The following is a 17,899-nucleotide window of genomic DNA, read 5'->3' on the forward strand; positions in this document are numbered from 1 at the left end:
CAGGTTGTCCCGTAGCTTTGGTAATTTACACACACACGAGATTTACAATTTTTGGGGAGGATCTTGAGTAGAGAGGAAGACAATAGAAGGGAGAGGGGGAAGGGGGAAAAGGGAGAGAGAGAGATAGAGGGGGGGAGGTATTAGAGGGACAGAGGAAGAGAGGGAAGTGTGATAGGTTGTGTGGGGTGATAGAACTATACACACCACCTTTTAAATCAACACCTTTACCTGCCCTTCCTTCAAGACTCATCAAACAGAGACAAAATTGTCTTCTATTTTTTTTAGGATTTTGAGTTGAGATGAAGACGACAGGAGGACGGGAAAGGGGAAGGAGGGAAGGAGAGGGGGTGAACTTGGGGACATTTGTATGCTAGTCTGTTGGAGGATCACAGTAGGAGGCGGGGCAGGGTAGGGTGGGGCGGGGCAGGGTAGGGTGGGGCGGGGGCGGGGCGGGGCCCTCACCACACCCAACCCTCAACCCTTTCTTGGTATGCAAATGTCGTCCCTCCGCCTAAACTCGCCCATTCCTGTTCTACAAATGACTGTTTCAAAATTTGGATTAATCAGTGGTAAGTGATGTGCATGTTGAGCCCTGAGTTATGTTGACCAGAGTGAATGAAGGGCGGCTAGAGTGAATGAGGGGGTGGCTAGAGTGAATGAGGGTGCTATGAATGAGGGTGGCTAGAGTGAATGAGGGTGGCTAAGGAATGAGGGTGGCCAGAGTTAATGAGGGGTGGCTAGAGTGAATGAGGGGTGGCTAGAGTGAATGAGGGGTGGCTAGAGGAATGAGGGTGGCTAGAGTGAATCAGGGGTGGCTAGAGTGAATGAGGGGTGGCTAGAGTGAATGAGGGGTGGCTAGAGTGAATCAGGGGTGGCTAGAGTGAATGAGGGGTGGCTAGAGTGTGAATCCTAGAGTGAATCAGGGGTGGCTAGAGTGAATGAGGGGGTGGCTAGAGTGAATGAGGGGGTGGCTAGAGTGAATCAGGGGTAGCTAGAGTGAATGGAGGTCAATTAAAATGAATGAAGATCGATTAAGGTGTTAAATTGTCAAATCTCACTCTCACACACAGACACACACACACAGTCTCGGGAACTTAAGGCGGTCGCTGTTATAAAGATCACTGATATTAGCTGTCTTCTGAACCTGTTCGATGACGTCTTGTGAAACGTTGAGAAAAATATGCGTGTCTTGTCCACACTACCCTGAGGCTGTGTGTGTGTGTGTGTGTGTGTGTCCAGTAGATCCCTCTTAACTTACTCTCCCTCTCACCTCCTTTTTCCTCCCTCTCACCTCCCCATCATTCCTCTCACCTTCCACTGCTCCCTCTTACCTTCCCCTCCTCCCTCTGTCCTTCCCCTCCTCCCTCTCACCTCACCCTCCTCCCTCTCATGCTTTCTCGTTTTTTTGTGGTAGGAGCTGTGGGTGTTGTGGTAGAAGCTGTGGGTGTTGTGGTAGGGAGGCCAGCGGCTACGTGGTTCAAGACGCCTTTGATGACTTTGCCGGAGATAAAGTTTATGTCCGTGGGCGTCCCTCTTCCTCCTCCTCTTTCCCTACCCGTAAGCACCCTTCCTCCTCCTCCTCCTCCTCCCCCTCCCCCCTTGTGGAGGTCCTTCTTCCTCCTCTTCCACGAGGGCGTCCTTCCTCCTCCTCCTTGTGCATATATATATATGCCATTTATTTATTACTATTATTACTGTTATTGGTAAAGGCGTAATGATTGTTTTATCGTTATATACAGGATGACTTGTTTTCGGACTTCTCTGTAATACAGTTTTCGCTGTTCAGTTCAATGGCCGTCAACACAAGCCAAGGTGAGACAGACTGTAACTTTATTATGCCCTTTGTTGTCCTACTTTACTTGGTAAATTTACGCTAGTGCACACAACTCTTTTATAAAATCAAACCTATGTTTTTATACTGTATTTTTGTGTGTTTTGATTGGTGTTGTCATTGATTTCCGTCGGGAATTGCCTGTTTGTTTTAGTTATCGTGGGTTTTGGGTGAGGCGTTTTCCGACAAAAATCATGGCCAAGCCAATACAAAATACACAAGAATAAAACATTAGAAAACCATAAACCGAACCTAACCTGACCTAACCTAACCTGACCTAACCTGACCTAACCTGACCTAACCAAACTATCACCGCATAATGAAATCACTCATTTCTTACCTTATTGGCCTGGTTCATGCCACATATGTTGGTCTTCACGATATTTACACTCGTTCTTACACCTAGGACACTTTACTGTGATCGGGAGAACACCATGGGATCTAATAAATGCAATAGCTTGTTCGTTTTTTCCCCAAAACTCTCAATCAACCTCATATAATTGAAGTGACACCCTTCGCAGACTTCCATGGTCGGTAAATGAATTTGAATTTTGAAATATGAGACCCAAAATAAAAATCGAATCTGATTGGACCAAAAATACTGCGAATTAAACTACAAATCATTTTAATTGGTGGGAAAAAAAATGCTTTTGATTGGCCGGGTGACATGTACGGGAACACATGTGCATGGCGATTTATGAAGGAAACACGCCGAATGGGAGGTCGGGTAGGCGATAATGGCTGAAGATTAATGGAAGAAAATAGAGAAATATCTGGCATGCGCTATCTTTGTTATTATACGTTTGCGACGGTAATGTAATATAAGAAAATTATCTTAAAATTAGACGGGTTTTTTTTCGAGTATGATAATGTATTTGGGGGAGGAAAGTTGTGTGCACAAAATACCCTTTATTTCATGGATTAATGATTATACGTCATGGCTGATATTGGTCCATTGGCTGTCCGCAGGATCCCGTTATGTTTACCTGAGATTATACTCCTCACTTAGAGGCAGTTGTCTCCTTACCTCCTTCTCCTCCTTGTAGGTTAGGTTAGCAAGGTTGATTGGTTTCATTGGTATATGAATAGGATTTTTTTGGAATTATGATGTGTTTTACTCAGATTTGACCTCTATTTTTGTGCAAATTGGCAGTTTCTGTTAAAGATGAAAATTTTCGTTTTTGGCAAAAACTGCTAATTTGCAAAACAAATGAATGTCAGATTTGAGTAAAACACTGAAAAACGTCAAAAAACCTATTCTCGTACCAAAACCTGAGGACAGCCAATGGACTAATATTAACCCTAAATTGACTGTGCATTGTTTACTTCCACTATGTATATTGTTTGCACGCCTACAATATTTATACAGCTGCTCCCCGACTTATGACAGGGTTAGAGACCCAAATCCAGGTCGTAAGTCGAAAATGCATAAATAATGCATAAAAAATCTAAAATGGGTGTCTCTTTTTGTTCTCAGCACCACAAAACTCTCACTTTTAAGCTTGCCAGCCATTTTAAAGTGAATTACAAACGAAAATTTTGTCAGTACACAGGGCAATCACTGACGTTGGGACTCGAAAATACGTAATTTGACAAAATTTTGGTACAACTGAGGCGGTCGTACGTCCGGGTGGTCGTAAGTCAGGGATTAGCTGTATATAATGCCAAACCAATGAGCTGTCATGGCAGCATTTCTGAACAAATCTCTCCAGCTGTGATTTAGTACTGGATGACTGTGATGAAATTAATCTAACTTTCTACCCTACATTAACTTAGGTTTATTCAGTTAGGTTGGGGGTAATTATTGTTGACTAACCCACAGCTGACTTTCATAGAAAACGATTTTTAAAATGCCGAAATTACACTGCTTTTTATAGTGGACACTTGTAGTTTGTGCAAATGTGTTAGAAAAATGGTTATTTCTGAATTAAACAAAACCCAACCTTAGTGGGTATGAAAAACAGACGTCATCAACCGAGCCAAACAAACCTACCTAAGTCCCTGGTATAATAAACAGAAGGAACTAAGTATGATATGGTGTAATTTGAGTTTTTATCTGGACGTGAGACCAGCCGGCAGCATCAGCGCTTATGCAGTCCGGGCGGCGGAGTGATTTGTTATTGAGATGGCATGTTTCCAGTCAACAACAAACGTGGCACACAAATCCAGTTCTATTTCACAGTATTGCTGTGAAAAATACTTTATTAAAAAAAATCATAATTAAAGCAAAATACTGGGTTTAATTTTGGCATTTTCAAGCCAAGTATCTTTTTACCAACTACACAACTGTAGCCACAATGCTAGAGCGGCTTGTTTTTCTTATTCACAATTTTTTATTACTCTGGAGCAAATTCTTTTCTGGTCTGAAAGCACGGGATTCCCACAGTGTGGACAGTCTCTGCTTAAAGAAACAATGCCGTGGTCTTTGAAAAACTGAAGGGTCTCGTTGTCTTAATCTCTGAATTCGCAAATTATTGCCATATAAGACCGGCGACAACCTTCACACGTCCTGCTGAAAATGAAACTGGCGTGGAGAAGAGAGGAGTCCTCTCTTTGCTGCACCAGAACGCGGCCTCATTACTGCCGGGAAGACAAAATAGTGTTCAGTTAGGTGCCTAATTATCTACAAAACGAAGCATTTGCACAAGAAATGATTATCATATCAGGACTTACTGATGCAAATAAGTAAGCTAATAAATAGTAAAACAAATAACTATTCTGCAGGTCAATCATCAATATTAACCAGGTTAGGTTTGTTTGCTTAGGTTAGTTCAGTTAGGTTAGGTTAGTTCTGTAAAGCTAGGTTAAGTTTGTTTGGTTACATTAGTTCATTTAGGTTTGGTCTGTTTGGTTAGGGTAGGTTAGTTTTGTTAGGTTTGATTGGTTACATTAGGGTAGGTTAGTTCAGTTAGGTTAGGTTTGATTGGTTAATATGGGTAGGTTAGTTCAGTTAGGTTAGGTTTTTTTTGGTTACTTTAGGTTTGTTTGGTTATGTTAGGGTAGGTTAGGTTTGATTTGTTTGCTTAGGTTAGTTCAGTAAGGTTAGGTCAGGGTTGCTCATTAGGGTTGCTCCAATACCTGGAATTGATAATCAGCTCAGAATTTTGCTGGGAAAACTCTCCATTCTGTGTCTGTGAACACGTTTCCTAGGTTGAAAATCATGCGCATTTTTTTGGAAAATTCAGAGAAAACTTCCAGCTCTTTACTTTTCTCTTTTTCTTTTTTTTCTGGGTCTGGGAGCAAATTCCGAGGATGAAATAATGTGTAATTCATCTCGTAACCCAGAAAACTTTAATTCCCTGGAAGAGCTCTGCACCAATCAGCTAACTATACTGTACAGAATTCATTTTTATATTGGGGTATGGAGCAAAAAAGTACGGTACAATTGCATTTGTTTCCACCAACTGAATCTTCAGAATTTTATCTTTGCAGTCAATGGTTCAGACATTTCTAAGAAATTTTTCTTTTATGATGTTTCTCCCACAAACTATTTACAGTAACCAAACCTCTTAACCGGGGGACTCTGTCCCTTGGACCCACGACACATTAAAGGTCGTTTGCGAGGGAAACATCACAAGTGTCATGGGTTGCGTTAGGTTTACCCACGCAACCAACTCCAAAGTTTGTTTTACCAGAGATAAGACGCCCGGCGAGGCATAACTGGGACATGTATTTTTCAATTAGTGTATGTTAGCCTGCCTTTAGGGGGGTGGGTAGTGGAACAGTGTTGTACTGTTCATCGCTTCACACCCAAAAACCTCATTTTAAGTAGTATCCCCTGAGCCATGGGTTAGTTAAGACGTCGCCTCCAGCCTCTCCCTCCTGAAGGGGGGGCGGGACACCACACCACACAGAGTCCTCCACCGCACTCCGTCCTGTGAACCGTCGTCGACACGAGACTAAGCGTGTTAACCTAGGTTTGTTATCCCCGTGGAAATATCACGTGTGGATGCCTGGTTGCGACAAGAGCAATCCAGGCTGGCCTATCAAACCTACAGTAAATGGTTAATTAATTCACGCTTACAGAGTTCTCCTGCACGACACCCGTCTACCGTGACCGTGATCGACACGAGACTAAGTGTGTTAACCTAGGTTTGTTATCCCCGTGGAAATATCACGTGTGGAAGCCTGGTTGCGACAAAAGCAATCCAGGCTGGTCTATTGCACCTAATGGTTAATTCAAGTCACGCTTACCAGTTCTACTTGCCGCGACAACCGTCCACAGTGACTGTCAGTGACGCGAGACTATGTGTGGTAACCCAAGAGTACCTTTTTGTTGTTATGGCCGTGGGAAGAAGTTCTTGTGATGAAGCCTGGTTGCAACAAAAGCAATCCAGGCTGGCAGTAAATATATCACTTGAAGAATTAAGGCTCTGTTAAGTCACACCCATAGTAGAGTAACCACATGTGTCCCCAAGTTTAAAATTCCCTGTTTTAGAAGATTAATTTTATTACAGCGTGAACGTGAGTAAATCATATATCCATGCAAATTGTAAATCATCGTATGGAAGCTTGACAAATAAATGTAAGTGCAATTATCTGCCCGTATCTGTGATCCTACCTTATTATTACTAAAGGTAATGACTGATTGGTTATGACATAGTATAACCAATAACTTAGATGGATGTTGAAAATTAAATGAATTCATTAAATCATCATTTATCAAGTATAAATCATGGAATGTCGAGTGGTGGAGTGAACTTCTACGTAGATACGCCATAATCTCCTGTAAGTAATCAGTGTGAAGGTATCGGACTCTACGGTAAGAAATAAGAAATACGACATATTATTATCTTTATATAATATAATCCGCTCCTACTACCACGGATACAACCAAAACCATGACAACAAGCTTTAAAGTAGTCTGGTAAAAACATGAAAAAAATAAACAAACCTATCGAAACCTGACCTAACTTTAGTAAAGATTCGGAAAAGGTCAACCACGAAACTACAGGTATTTTGATTTGTAAACTGTATAAGGAGACGGTGCAAAATTTTTGTTGGAAATTTTTATTTATTTTTTTTTTTTTTTCACCTGCATTGCCTATGTACTGTACATGCTGAACTGTATGTTCTTCTATTTTCTACACAGTGTACTGAACATTCAGAACTAATTGTAAACTTGTATCAAGATCTTCCTGAATTAATATTTAGACACAGGATATTTGGTAAGGCAGCCGTATGCGAAACGTCAATGATTAATTATTGGTTTGGCAGCCATATGAGCATGCGTGGTGGGCAGACTATACTATGATAATTACTAATGTGACCATCTTTGTAATTAACCTAACTTAACCTAAACTAACATAACCTAACCATTAACAACACAGTCCGTCAGTATGGCTTCTGTACCTATATCCAGTGTTATATTACCTATCTATCTATACAAGTTCACATTGGTTCAACATGTACATAGACGGTACTTTTAGATGGAAGGTTTCACATCTAATGGACTCTTGATATTACGGACTTTCATATCTATATACTGTACAGGTAGTTAGTTAGATGGAGGTTTGACATCTAACCGACCCTCGATATAACGTGATTTCCTCTCCATTTGTAGTCCGTTAGATATAGGTCTCATTGCAGCTGTATATGTTTGTTCTATACACTGTAAGTGGACAGTAATATTTTGTCTCCTCAGATGCTGCGAACTGTTTCTCGTCTTTCAACCTACAGCAGCGCCATCTTAGCTAGCTCAGGACCAGCAGGTTGTCCTAAAAATGTCTTGAAGCCAACAATTCTCAATGGAAAGAGGATCACTTTACCATCCAGGCCTGTGTTATATCAGCTAAGTACCGGAGCCTCCCCAGTCTACACCTTCACCCCCAGTATGGTGTCCGGGTAAGAAAATTCGTATTACTTCAAGATTCATCTTCCCAGCTTATTTCTTATTTCTTCAGCATGAATAGTATATAGACAATGCAGGTACTTTATACAGTTCAGCATGTATGTAGGTAATGCAGGTATATAGCCGACTTGGGTGCCTGCCTACATATACAGTACAGTATTAGTATTTTCATCTGTTATGGTGGTGTGAAAAACATGATGCTAGTGTGTAAAATATTAATTAAAATATTTTGTCATTAATATTACCCACTGTAAAATCTAATCAGTCATCCTTTAAAAGACTCTCTGGTCAGAATTCTTAAACTTAGTGGTTTCTGAATATTGTTGTCATGATAGATGTTGCTGTAGGTAACTATACAGAAGTAACATGACAATAAGTAGCTACGTTTCTTCATATTGTTAATATTACAGGTTGACAACAAAGATGTCAGATTGGATATTAAAATCAGAGCCAAGTCTCTTAGCTGCTCCTGCACCAGCCACCACAACTCAGACACGGTCGGTGGTCAAGTGGTCACTGCAGAAGGGGAAGCGCAAGTCAGTTAAGGCAGTGCTCAAAAGATTCAAAAGATTTGATTGGTAAGTTTGTGTTGAGTGGAGTAAAATTTAAACTTTAAATTACATAACAGATTGATTGTTTTTGGTTTTTTTGTTGTGGTGTATGGATATCATTCAGTGTTGTCATCGGCGCTCACAGGGGAATAGAGTGGCAATTTTACCTACAGTTTGCACTGGCTCAAAGCAGAAATTGAATAAGTTTTGTGCCTGTGTTCAGTTTCAGTAAATTGACTTGTTTAAAATGAATTAATTATGTGATTAAGAAATATGTAGGAAATATATCATCACACCTTCAGTGATCTGTCTCCTCAAATTTCAGAATAGCCACTTTAGTAAAATCTAGTCTTGACAAGATGGTTAATAATGGAATCATGAAAAAAATGGATACATATTATATTTTGTATTAAGCATTTATGGGCTTTGGTAGTTATCCTTACTTGAATTGCTTGCCTGTTTACAATTGTTTGTATATCCACACTGTCTTGGTACGTACATTGGTTAGCTTGTTTGGGGATTACTGGCCACTTCGCCTTTCGGCTATTTTGGCTGGAGCTGATGTCTTCTTTCTTCTTCTAGATCATTCTTGGGGTTTTTTCTTCCATTCTTGGTCTTTATTCTTGCACTATATTACTCTGTTGGTGTAACTACTCTGATGGTCTTATTTCTTAATTTTCTTGATGTTGGTATTTTGTTTTTGGATGAGTTATGATTTGAATTAATGATATGATAATAAATAATGGAAGCCCCTCGAAATCGAGGATGGGCGGCCCAGAGGCCTCCTAGGCGTGAATTTGTTGAGGTGTAGAAGCTGTCGCCAACACAACAACCAAACCCATAAGTTAACGAGCTGCATGACCCAGTGTCACGGAATAGTCCTAGAAGACTGGACAGCTCGCCAACTGCACTGGCTAACCATTACCCCGGAATACGATCCGCAAATCGATTAACATCCAGGTTCCCAATTTCTGCTGGGTAGACAGAGGCAAATGGCGTAAAGAAACTTGCCCGTAGTTTCACCCTGCCCGAGGATCGAACACGGGTCCGCTCGCTTGCGAGGCGAGGATGCTGACCATTATACCACAGGTCGATGGTGAATCAGTGACAGCCCAGATGAAATGGGCAGTTAGGTAACAAGGTTTTTTTTCCTAAGTGATGGTGTAGCCCGTGTCTTTTTGTTTGTATGGTGTTGATAGGTGTCAGTTTTACTTTGTATATGTGCATGTTGTATGTAATGGAAATGTCTGTGATATGTCTCTTGTGTTGTATGTTTTCCATTTCTTTATTTACAAGTACTTTTATTTATTATTATTTTTTTATTTGGGGCATGTTTACATACATATTATAAAAAGCATATGTTGTGTGTACCATTTACATCATAGCCATAAGACAAGTGTCCTTGAGGAAGAGTATTATAGCGTCACTTAATGTTACATCATCTTGCAATAGGTTGGGTACAGTCAGCACGAAACCTCGCATGGTCGCTAGCATTACCAGTCGCCGGCGTTCTGGTTCGTACTGGTGCACTCTGTCAGAGTGTAGTTAATGGTCATAATTTTTTGCAAGTGGCACAGATAGGAGGAAAGGAGTTATCTATGTGAGGTTTTAAGTGGGTCAGATAGGTGCAATTTAACCTTAATCTGGCGAGAACCACCTCTTCCTTCCTGCTCTTTCTCTATGCTGAGGGCCAGTTTCCTATGTTAATCTTGCAGTTCTTGCGAAGATTTAACCTGGTCCATTCCAAGTGCCACTTATTGTTGCATGTCTTCTCCAAGCAGAGACACGACTGCCGTTCCCAACGTACATTGGTTGTCTCCCTGAGACCCACCGTTCCTTTTGCTAGTTTGTGTGCCTGTTCATTGCTCTGAATGTTGCAGTGCCAGGCACCCATATCAACTCAATGTTCTTAGCACACTCATGTAATTTATTAATAATGTTGCCCTGTACCTCAATGCTGGTAGTGTTACAACTTTGAATTGCTTTAAGAGCTGACAAAAAGTCTGAAATGATAGCAACATCATTGACATCGCTTGTTATTGCAATGTCAATGGCTCTATTTATTGCAAACAACTCTGCAGTGAATATGGTTGTATGCCACGGCAAGCAGGAACTTCACTCCCTGTCTGCTCCAGATACCGGCCCCAACGTTGTCGTCAGTCCTGGATCCATCTGTGTACACGTGAGCATAGGCACTGTATCCTTCCAGAAATTGATAGAAAAGTTATTTTAGGAGCTCAGGATGTAGGTCCCTCTTCCCCTCTGGAGGCCACAATGTTTCTACATGAAAGTTGGGGTTCTCCCATGGCGGACACAGTGATGGAACATATCTATCAAAGGCTTCTAAATGGATACCAGGGCCCTGGCGCAAGGTCTGGAGGCAGACGGCCGAGGCATGGGACCTACGCAGCTGCAGGTAGCAGGGGCTAGCGACAGCCCTGTGTAACGCCTCTTAGCCACAGTCAGCCCATACCTTAACGTCATCATATCCCTCCTGATGTGGAGTGGGGTGACATGAGCCTCTACCTCCAGTCTTTCAATACATGTACACTTGTAGGCACCCAGACAGATGAAGACATCGGTTCTGTATTCTGGTCAGCTTTGTGAGTGTGGTGTGGCATGCCGATGCATACAGCTGATATCCATAGTTGAGTTTTGATCTGATCAGGGTCTTATACACCATTAATAAAGATTTCCTATCGGCTCCCCATGTAGAAGTTTGAATTTTAATTGAAGTATCATTTAATTTCAATACTGCGTTATTTATGTTACATTTTTTTGCTATTACTTTATCCATGTACGTACTGTATATTCCTCCATCCTTTCATTACTGTTTTCACCTTGGCATCCAAGCATTCAGCTGATTTTTTGGCCACTCATACTACACTGCACCCAAGAAGATTAACTAACCTGTGACTCTTGAGACCAAGCTGGAGGTAATTAAACATCATAAATATGGTGAAGCTCCTGTAATGATCAAGACACATCTATCACAAGGATAAAATTTTAAGCCAAACTTACTATGATTAAAATAAGTTTATAACCATCACTGGACTTCATTATATCGGCGTAACAAAATCTTTCAAGGGGTGGACGCAGCATTTGGATACATGCGCGATCTGGAGCCAAGAAAAGAATGTGGAAGAAATCCCCTTCACAGAGACGTCGATGCAAGACGCACGTTTTCTGCAACGCTACACAGTCCCAGTTGTTGGATAAGATGGTGAGAATTTTGCCATTCCCATGTTGGTGATTTGAGGGCATTATAAAACATTACAGAAAACAACTTGCATTATCACTATTTTTGTGAAGTGTAAAATCTTAATACAGTACTGTATTTACAATTAGCTTCTGATCTTACAATAACAGTTTTTACCTGCTTCAGTTAACATGCTTAGTATATGTTTTTCTTTGGGTAAAGAATAAAAAAACCTTTCTTAAGGAATAATATGGCCTTTTTTAAGGAATAAGATAACCTTTGTTCATTATTGTGATAAGTAAGTTTTGAAAAATGGATTTTGTTGAAATTTAATTATAAGGAGAGCAACCATGTGGGAAAAACTGAAAATAAGCAAATGATGTAAGCATAGCAGAAATGTTCTGTCAGTGGAGAGTATTCAGAGAAACCCTCAGGTACTTTACCACATAATGACCCAAACACCAGTATAGATGGCTTACATGTGTACTGTTACAGATCCCTCAACCTCTGAAACAGTGACCCTTGATAATGCCGCACATCGGTAAAAATATAAGGCATTGCTTAATTACTAGAACAATTAATTAAAGGAAAATTGCTCCATACTCTTTTCTGAATCTTTTTCTTACTCGGCCATTTACAGGTCACACGGTTCTGGAAGAGAAATCGACACTATCCCGACGATCCATACAAACCATACAGGAGACGTGAAAACTTCCGCTTAACTGAACGATACGAGAGAGAATATTACTAGGATCTATGGTGGTTTTCTCTCCATGTGATTATACTCTTAATAATACAGTGAAACTTCTATTTAACGGACTACAGTATATTGGGAGGAAAGTCCTTTATATCGAGGGTCAGTTAGATGTCAGCCCCCCACCCCCATCTTACTAATTATATAGAGATGAAAGTGCATTATATCGATGGTCCATTGGATGTGAAACCCACCATCTAACAGATTATATATTGAGAGAGAGAAGTTCATTTTATGGAAGTTTTCTGTATTGGTATTGATTGTGTTAGAGTCAAATGGTTAATGTAAATATCTTCTGAGTAAAGTCTTTTATTATGTGAAGATTTGTATTTTTTTTTTACTATCCATATACCTAATAGATGTAGTTTTTATGTCATCTGCAAATAACTCAAGTGTAAAATGAACAAAATCCTCTTAGTTAACAGCCATCAAAGAATGTAAACAAGAGGTCTGCAGTAATAACATTATCAGCATCACTTAATATAGCCATAAGTCCAACAATGTCTTTAAAGGTAAAATATGGGTGGAAATGTTCTCTATTAGTGTAACTAGTGACTTCTACAGGTTTCTTGGTCCTGCCTGGTGGATAAACAGAGTGGCTGCTGCTACTACCAATAATAAGGATGAATTGATTGTGAAGAACTGTACAGTATTAACCTCTGTTAAATATATGGACAGTAATAATTATGTAAATATAATTAGTCCAGTACTTATGTTTGTTATATAATTTGCATCACCTGAGTTAATTAAGCAAAGACCAATTAAGCAATAATTATCACTTCCATGTCACATATATGACATTGAAATAACCTTCTCGGTACAGTGCCTACGGTTCTCGAGGTCATCAATATCTTGCCGGCTCCCAGCCTCAGTTTGTCATTAGTTGCAAAGACTAACAAACATATCTGTCGAGATCTCACACATCAAGATATCCTCCTCTCTTCCTGATAATAAAGACAATTGCTCTTTACTGATTAGCTTATCATCAAACAATACCTTATGTGCATATTCTTTTGATAATAAATGAAGAAAATTATATACAGTACAGTACAGTGACTGTTGCCTCATAGTCAATGTCTGCGACTGTTGTCCGCTTAGGGGCCGATCATCTTGTTCCCCTGAGATACAGCAGATCAAACTGCTGCTGCTGCTGCTGCCCCACTCCCTCCTCAAGAGTTACAGCTGGTTGGCTCTTGTAAATCTGTCCAATTTCTTTCTGGAGTGATGTATTTCTAAATGAGTTTATTCATAATCTTTGGGATGACTGTTTCTGATGATAAAGTTATTTACAGTAGCTAAGTTATATGAAGATACAGTACATACATTCATTATTTCAAACATGAGCATGTAGGAAGTTTATCAGAAATCTTATAATACATGAATTAACTGTTACACTCTGGTAGCAAATTCCGCTTTCGGAGGACGCATTTAATATGCTGTACACTTATTTTTTACCCACAATAAGGCATACGAAGACAAATTACATATTAATAATACAGTGACCCCTCGTTTAACGAACACCTCGGTTAACGTAATTTCGATTAACGAACTGCCTTCCATAAGGATCTTCAATTCGGTTAACGAATTTCTTACGAACCGACCTCAACATGTTTTCGCTTGCACTGACCGGGCAACCAGCTTTAGTATCAGTCCGCCAATACAGTAATCGGTTCTAGGGCTTAAATTCCTTACTATTTTAGTAAATATCAAGAAGTTTATACTATTCAATAATTTTAAAAGTTTAATATTAAATTTTTTAGTAATTTTAACAATTATTGAACATAATTGAAGGTAAAGTGACTAGTTTAATGCGCGGCATCCAGCCTCTTAACACAGCAAACAAGCGTTAGTCTCTCTCTGTTTTCACTGGAGGTAACATCTTGCTTGAGACTCTCTTCAACTAAATGCTTTTTTTCTGTGTTCCAAGCAAATTATTGGTCATTTTGAAATTTATTTTACATATTGACAATATATAATGCAGTGCAGTGTTGATTTAAAGAAAATAATCTTGAATTACACCAAGAGAGCTAAAATTTTTATGGGTGAAATGGCACCATGGGGTGACTTCTCTTCCCACCCCAATGCCTTCTCTTCTTCCTTCTCCTCCACCCCATTTTAAAATCCCATCATCATCATCCAGGAGCCTTCTACATACACACCTCAAAGTAAGTGAACTTTTCTACCATTTTTGTTGAATTTAGGAAATTTTCGGTGAGCTGGAACCAATTACCCAAAAACCCATTGAAACAATGGTTTCGGTTTACGAACTTTTCGGTTAACGAACGACCTTCTGGAACGGATTGAGTTCGTTAACGGAGGGGTCACTGTACTACATAAACTAGATTAGTATTTAGCTTGTGAAGACTTGTGTACTTCTCCAATACACAAGATTTTACAATATTTCAATTCATTGTCAGTGTACAGTACAGTACAGTACTAATAAGTGAGTAAACAAGTTACAAAAAGTCCTCTATCTCCCTTTATGGTTACATAGATATCATTTCCTTGTAAATTTACTCTTGGATATGTAGAAAACCTACATAAATGGAGAGTACTTGTACAAGAGGTACTAAGGAGTGTGTGGGCTTCATCAAGTGGAAATAACAAGTCAGGACTTACATGCAGACTGTACAGTACATAAAGTAATACTATATGATTTTTTTATTTACCTTGACAAGTGAGGTTTCATGTAAATACTGTGATACAATTAGATTAGTTATGTTATAGTGAGGCTGTTGAATTCTTCAACCATTAAGAAATAATGAACTCTGGAATATATACTAACTCATTATTTTGTCTTCTGGAAGATTAAGCATTTTAATGGTGTGACTATATCTGAGGCAAATCTTTATATTGTTGTTATTATTTTGTATCATGGAAGCCCGGAGGAATATGAAAAAAAAAATTACTTGGAAATAGGTGATATTTATAGTTAGGTAATAGGCAGCTACCAAACAGGGAGGTACTACTACTTGGGAAGATAATGGAAGCATAATGTGTTGTCTAATGGTAAACCCTGCTGCCATATGGCATCACAAAAATTGTGACCAAGTCCCAGGTTGCTGATCTGACTTTCTGCCTCATTTGGTGACATACAGTAATTTTCTTTCTGAAAAGATGATGGTAACAAGAAGTCCTCGGCTGGAAGAAACGGGTTGTAATGATAGGTGTTCCAGGTGATAATAAAAAGCGTATGTATTATATCTGTTAATTTAATATAATGCCAGATGATTTGTGCATTATGGAAGTATTTATCGAACTGTTAAAAGAGAGTATTAGAACTTTTGTCTAACTCTAAGGGGCTCTGAAGAAGATCCCAATTAAATCAGCATTGGGTGCTACTATTGTGTGCAGTTAGCTCATGTTAGGTTTTTTATGTACAGTACACCCTTGCTTATGAAAATCGAGGAAAAGAAGCTGTTCAATGCCTCAGCTTTGTCCTGGTCAGAATTTGCGTAATTACCATTTTCAAGGCTCAGGTCCGATACTCCTACTCACGTTTTTAATTTTGACTGCATAGCGGTAAAACGCCTTTAGGTTTGACTTGACCTCGCTTTGCAACCAGCCTCTGTAACTCCTTTTCAGCTCTTCTACGCTCTGACTTTGCTTGGTTCCTGGCTCCTGCATACATCCTCTTGTCCTGCTCATCATTTGACCTAACCCATGCCTTTAATTTCTGGGGGGTTTTCTTAACTTTGTCGACCGCCGCATGGTTCATGTGCAGGGGTCTCCTTGTATTCATAGAGGCAATAGGTTTGGTCTTGGGTTTATATTTTTTAATCAAATGGTTCACTTTTCAAGATATGATATTCGGCATAGTGTCTGCATTCTTATGCCTTTGTGAGTCAGGCCAGTGGATACCCCTCATCTCCTCCCTCATCCCGTCGTAATTGCCCTTGTAATATTTGTACCTTGGCCTGGTTTTGTCGTGAACTAAGTAACAGTTAAATCTGAATGACAACATTACATGGTGGCTGGTGCCAACTGAGGCTAGATGTTCCAGTTTGGCCACCGTACTCTCCTCGTTTGTTATGATGAGGTCCAGTGGCTTGGGTGTTTGCTCCCCTCTGTAATGCTTTAGGCCTTTAACATGTTGGAACAGAAAATTATCTCTCAAGAGTTTTTACAAAAAGAGTAGCGTGGTTATTTAAGTCATGACTTGGAATTTTTTTTTGTGTGGCAGTTTTCTTTTATGTTAATCCTGTAGCTACTGGTACTGTATTTACCACTAATAATAATAATAGAATATTGAAATATCAAATCCAACTGCTCATTCCAGTGACGTTTAGTTTGTTTCATCGAAGAAAGATTTAGACTGGGGCAACGGAAGTTATCATATTTTGTATGGGGTCACAGAATGGAAGAGGTTGGGAACCACTGATATTCTAACTTTTTTTGTAAATTTATGTGTCTGTCTTTCTGTGCCTCAGTACATCTATCAATTTATCTATCCATTATCTACCAATACTGTATCGATCTATCAATACCTATCGGTCAGTTTTATCTATTTGTCAATCTATTTATCAATACACGTATTTGTCAGTCTGTCAATCTATGTACAGTACTGTATGTCTATCCTTATGTCTTACCAATATCTGTCAGTATGTATCTATTTATTATTTAGAGAATGTACATAAAGATGATTTAAAACTTGGATGCACAGCGTAATTGACTTTTTAGATACAGTATTCTAAATATCTTTAATTATTTCAAAGGTCATTAATTAACACTAATTACTTGAATTTTTAAACTGTGAACCCAGACCCTTAATCAGCATGTAAAGTTGTACCTCTGTGTAGTTTTATATTTTATTTTCTTTACTTAAAAGCCACATCATTTATATAGAGTGGAATAAGAGTTGAAAAAGTCTGTTTTTCTTAGATGTGAATTTGCTAGGTCAGCATGTAGCACTGTGCATTGTAGAATTTATTGGGGGGATCCCAAGAGTTAGTTTCAATTACAGTAACAGGAAAACCTGTTAATCCGGCACTTCTCAATCCCCTTAGGTGCCGGATAACTGGGATTCTACTGTACAGTATACTGTATCTACCTGTCTATCTGTTTAAACTACTGTATTAATGTACCACTAATTTAGCTGGGAATATTAAGGCAAAAATGACAATTTGTCAAGCATGCAAGGTTTACAGTCCCAAGAAAGTTCATATAAACCAAACTTGCATAAAACAAACAACTTCTGTATTGAATGACTATTAATTTATGGACATATTTTATCATAAACTGTTGTATATATTAAATGTTTTTTGTTACAGAGGAATTAAAGACCCTTGGGAAATTGAGCAGCGCTATCATAAATGAAAATGATTCCTGCTGACTGAGACAGAGCTGCCATTGTAGAACAATGAACACTATACCACCACTACCACAGCACCACCACAACACCACCACATATGGCAAGGTAAACTAAAGAAGTCATTTGTCTGTCTGTCCGTCTTCCGTTTATATCTTTCTATCTACTGAACTGTTTGTGTCTCTGTCTGTCTTTATGTGGCTTCAGTATATCTATCAATACCTAACTCAGTCTGTTTTATCTGCTGTTTATCTATCAATCAGTACAAGTATTGGTAAATTTACATTTTCAACCAATATGGCTCTTGAGTTGAGCAATGTTATCGTAACTGTTAATCTAATATGTTGAATATTGGAACGATAGAAATAATGTAAGAAATTTAGTTAGGGAGTTATATATGTTACA

The 17,899-nt window shown here is 39.2% G+C and overlaps 1 protein-coding gene across 1 annotated transcript; it reads left to right on the plus strand.

The window, feature by feature from the left end:
- The first annotated feature begins 1,714 nt into the window (after window positions 1-1,714).
- On the plus strand, window positions 1,715-12,507 carry LOC121859444 (39S ribosomal protein L35, mitochondrial-like). The gene is made up of 5 exons (XM_042356255.1): window positions 1,715-1,812; window positions 7,476-7,675; window positions 8,093-8,260; window positions 11,321-11,456; window positions 12,073-12,507. Exons 2-5 carry the CDS (start codon window positions 7,476-7,478, stop codon window positions 12,181-12,183), a joined length of 615 nt encoding a protein of 204 aa, XP_042212189.1. The 5' UTR covers window positions 1,715-1,812; the 3' UTR covers window positions 12,184-12,507.
- The last annotated feature ends 5,392 nt before the right edge of the window (window positions 12,508-17,899 follow it).

The sequence above is a fragment of the Homarus americanus genome, unplaced genomic scaffold, assembly GCF_018991925.1.
Source record: "Homarus americanus isolate GMGI-L3 unplaced genomic scaffold, GMGI_Hamer_2.0 scaffold7626, whole genome shotgun sequence".
NCBI classification, from domain to species: Eukaryota; Metazoa; Arthropoda; class Malacostraca; order Decapoda; family Nephropidae; genus Homarus; species Homarus americanus.

What these genes read in the sequence shown, in the direction of transcription:
- LOC121859444 (XM_042356255.1), top strand. Translation starts at nt 7,476, where the DNA reads ATGCTGCGAACTGTTTCTCGTCTTTCAACCTACAGCAGCGCCATCTTA. An exon ending in ACCCCCAGTATGGTGTCCGG is followed by an intron (nt 7,676 to 8,092) that starts GTAAGAAAATTC and finishes TTAATATTACAG; the next exon opens with GTTGACAACAAAGATGTCAG. An exon ending in CCCAGTTGTTGGATAAGATG is followed by an intron (nt 11,457 to 12,072) that starts GTGAGAATTTTG and finishes GGCCATTTACAG; the next exon opens with GTCACACGGTTCTGGAAGAG.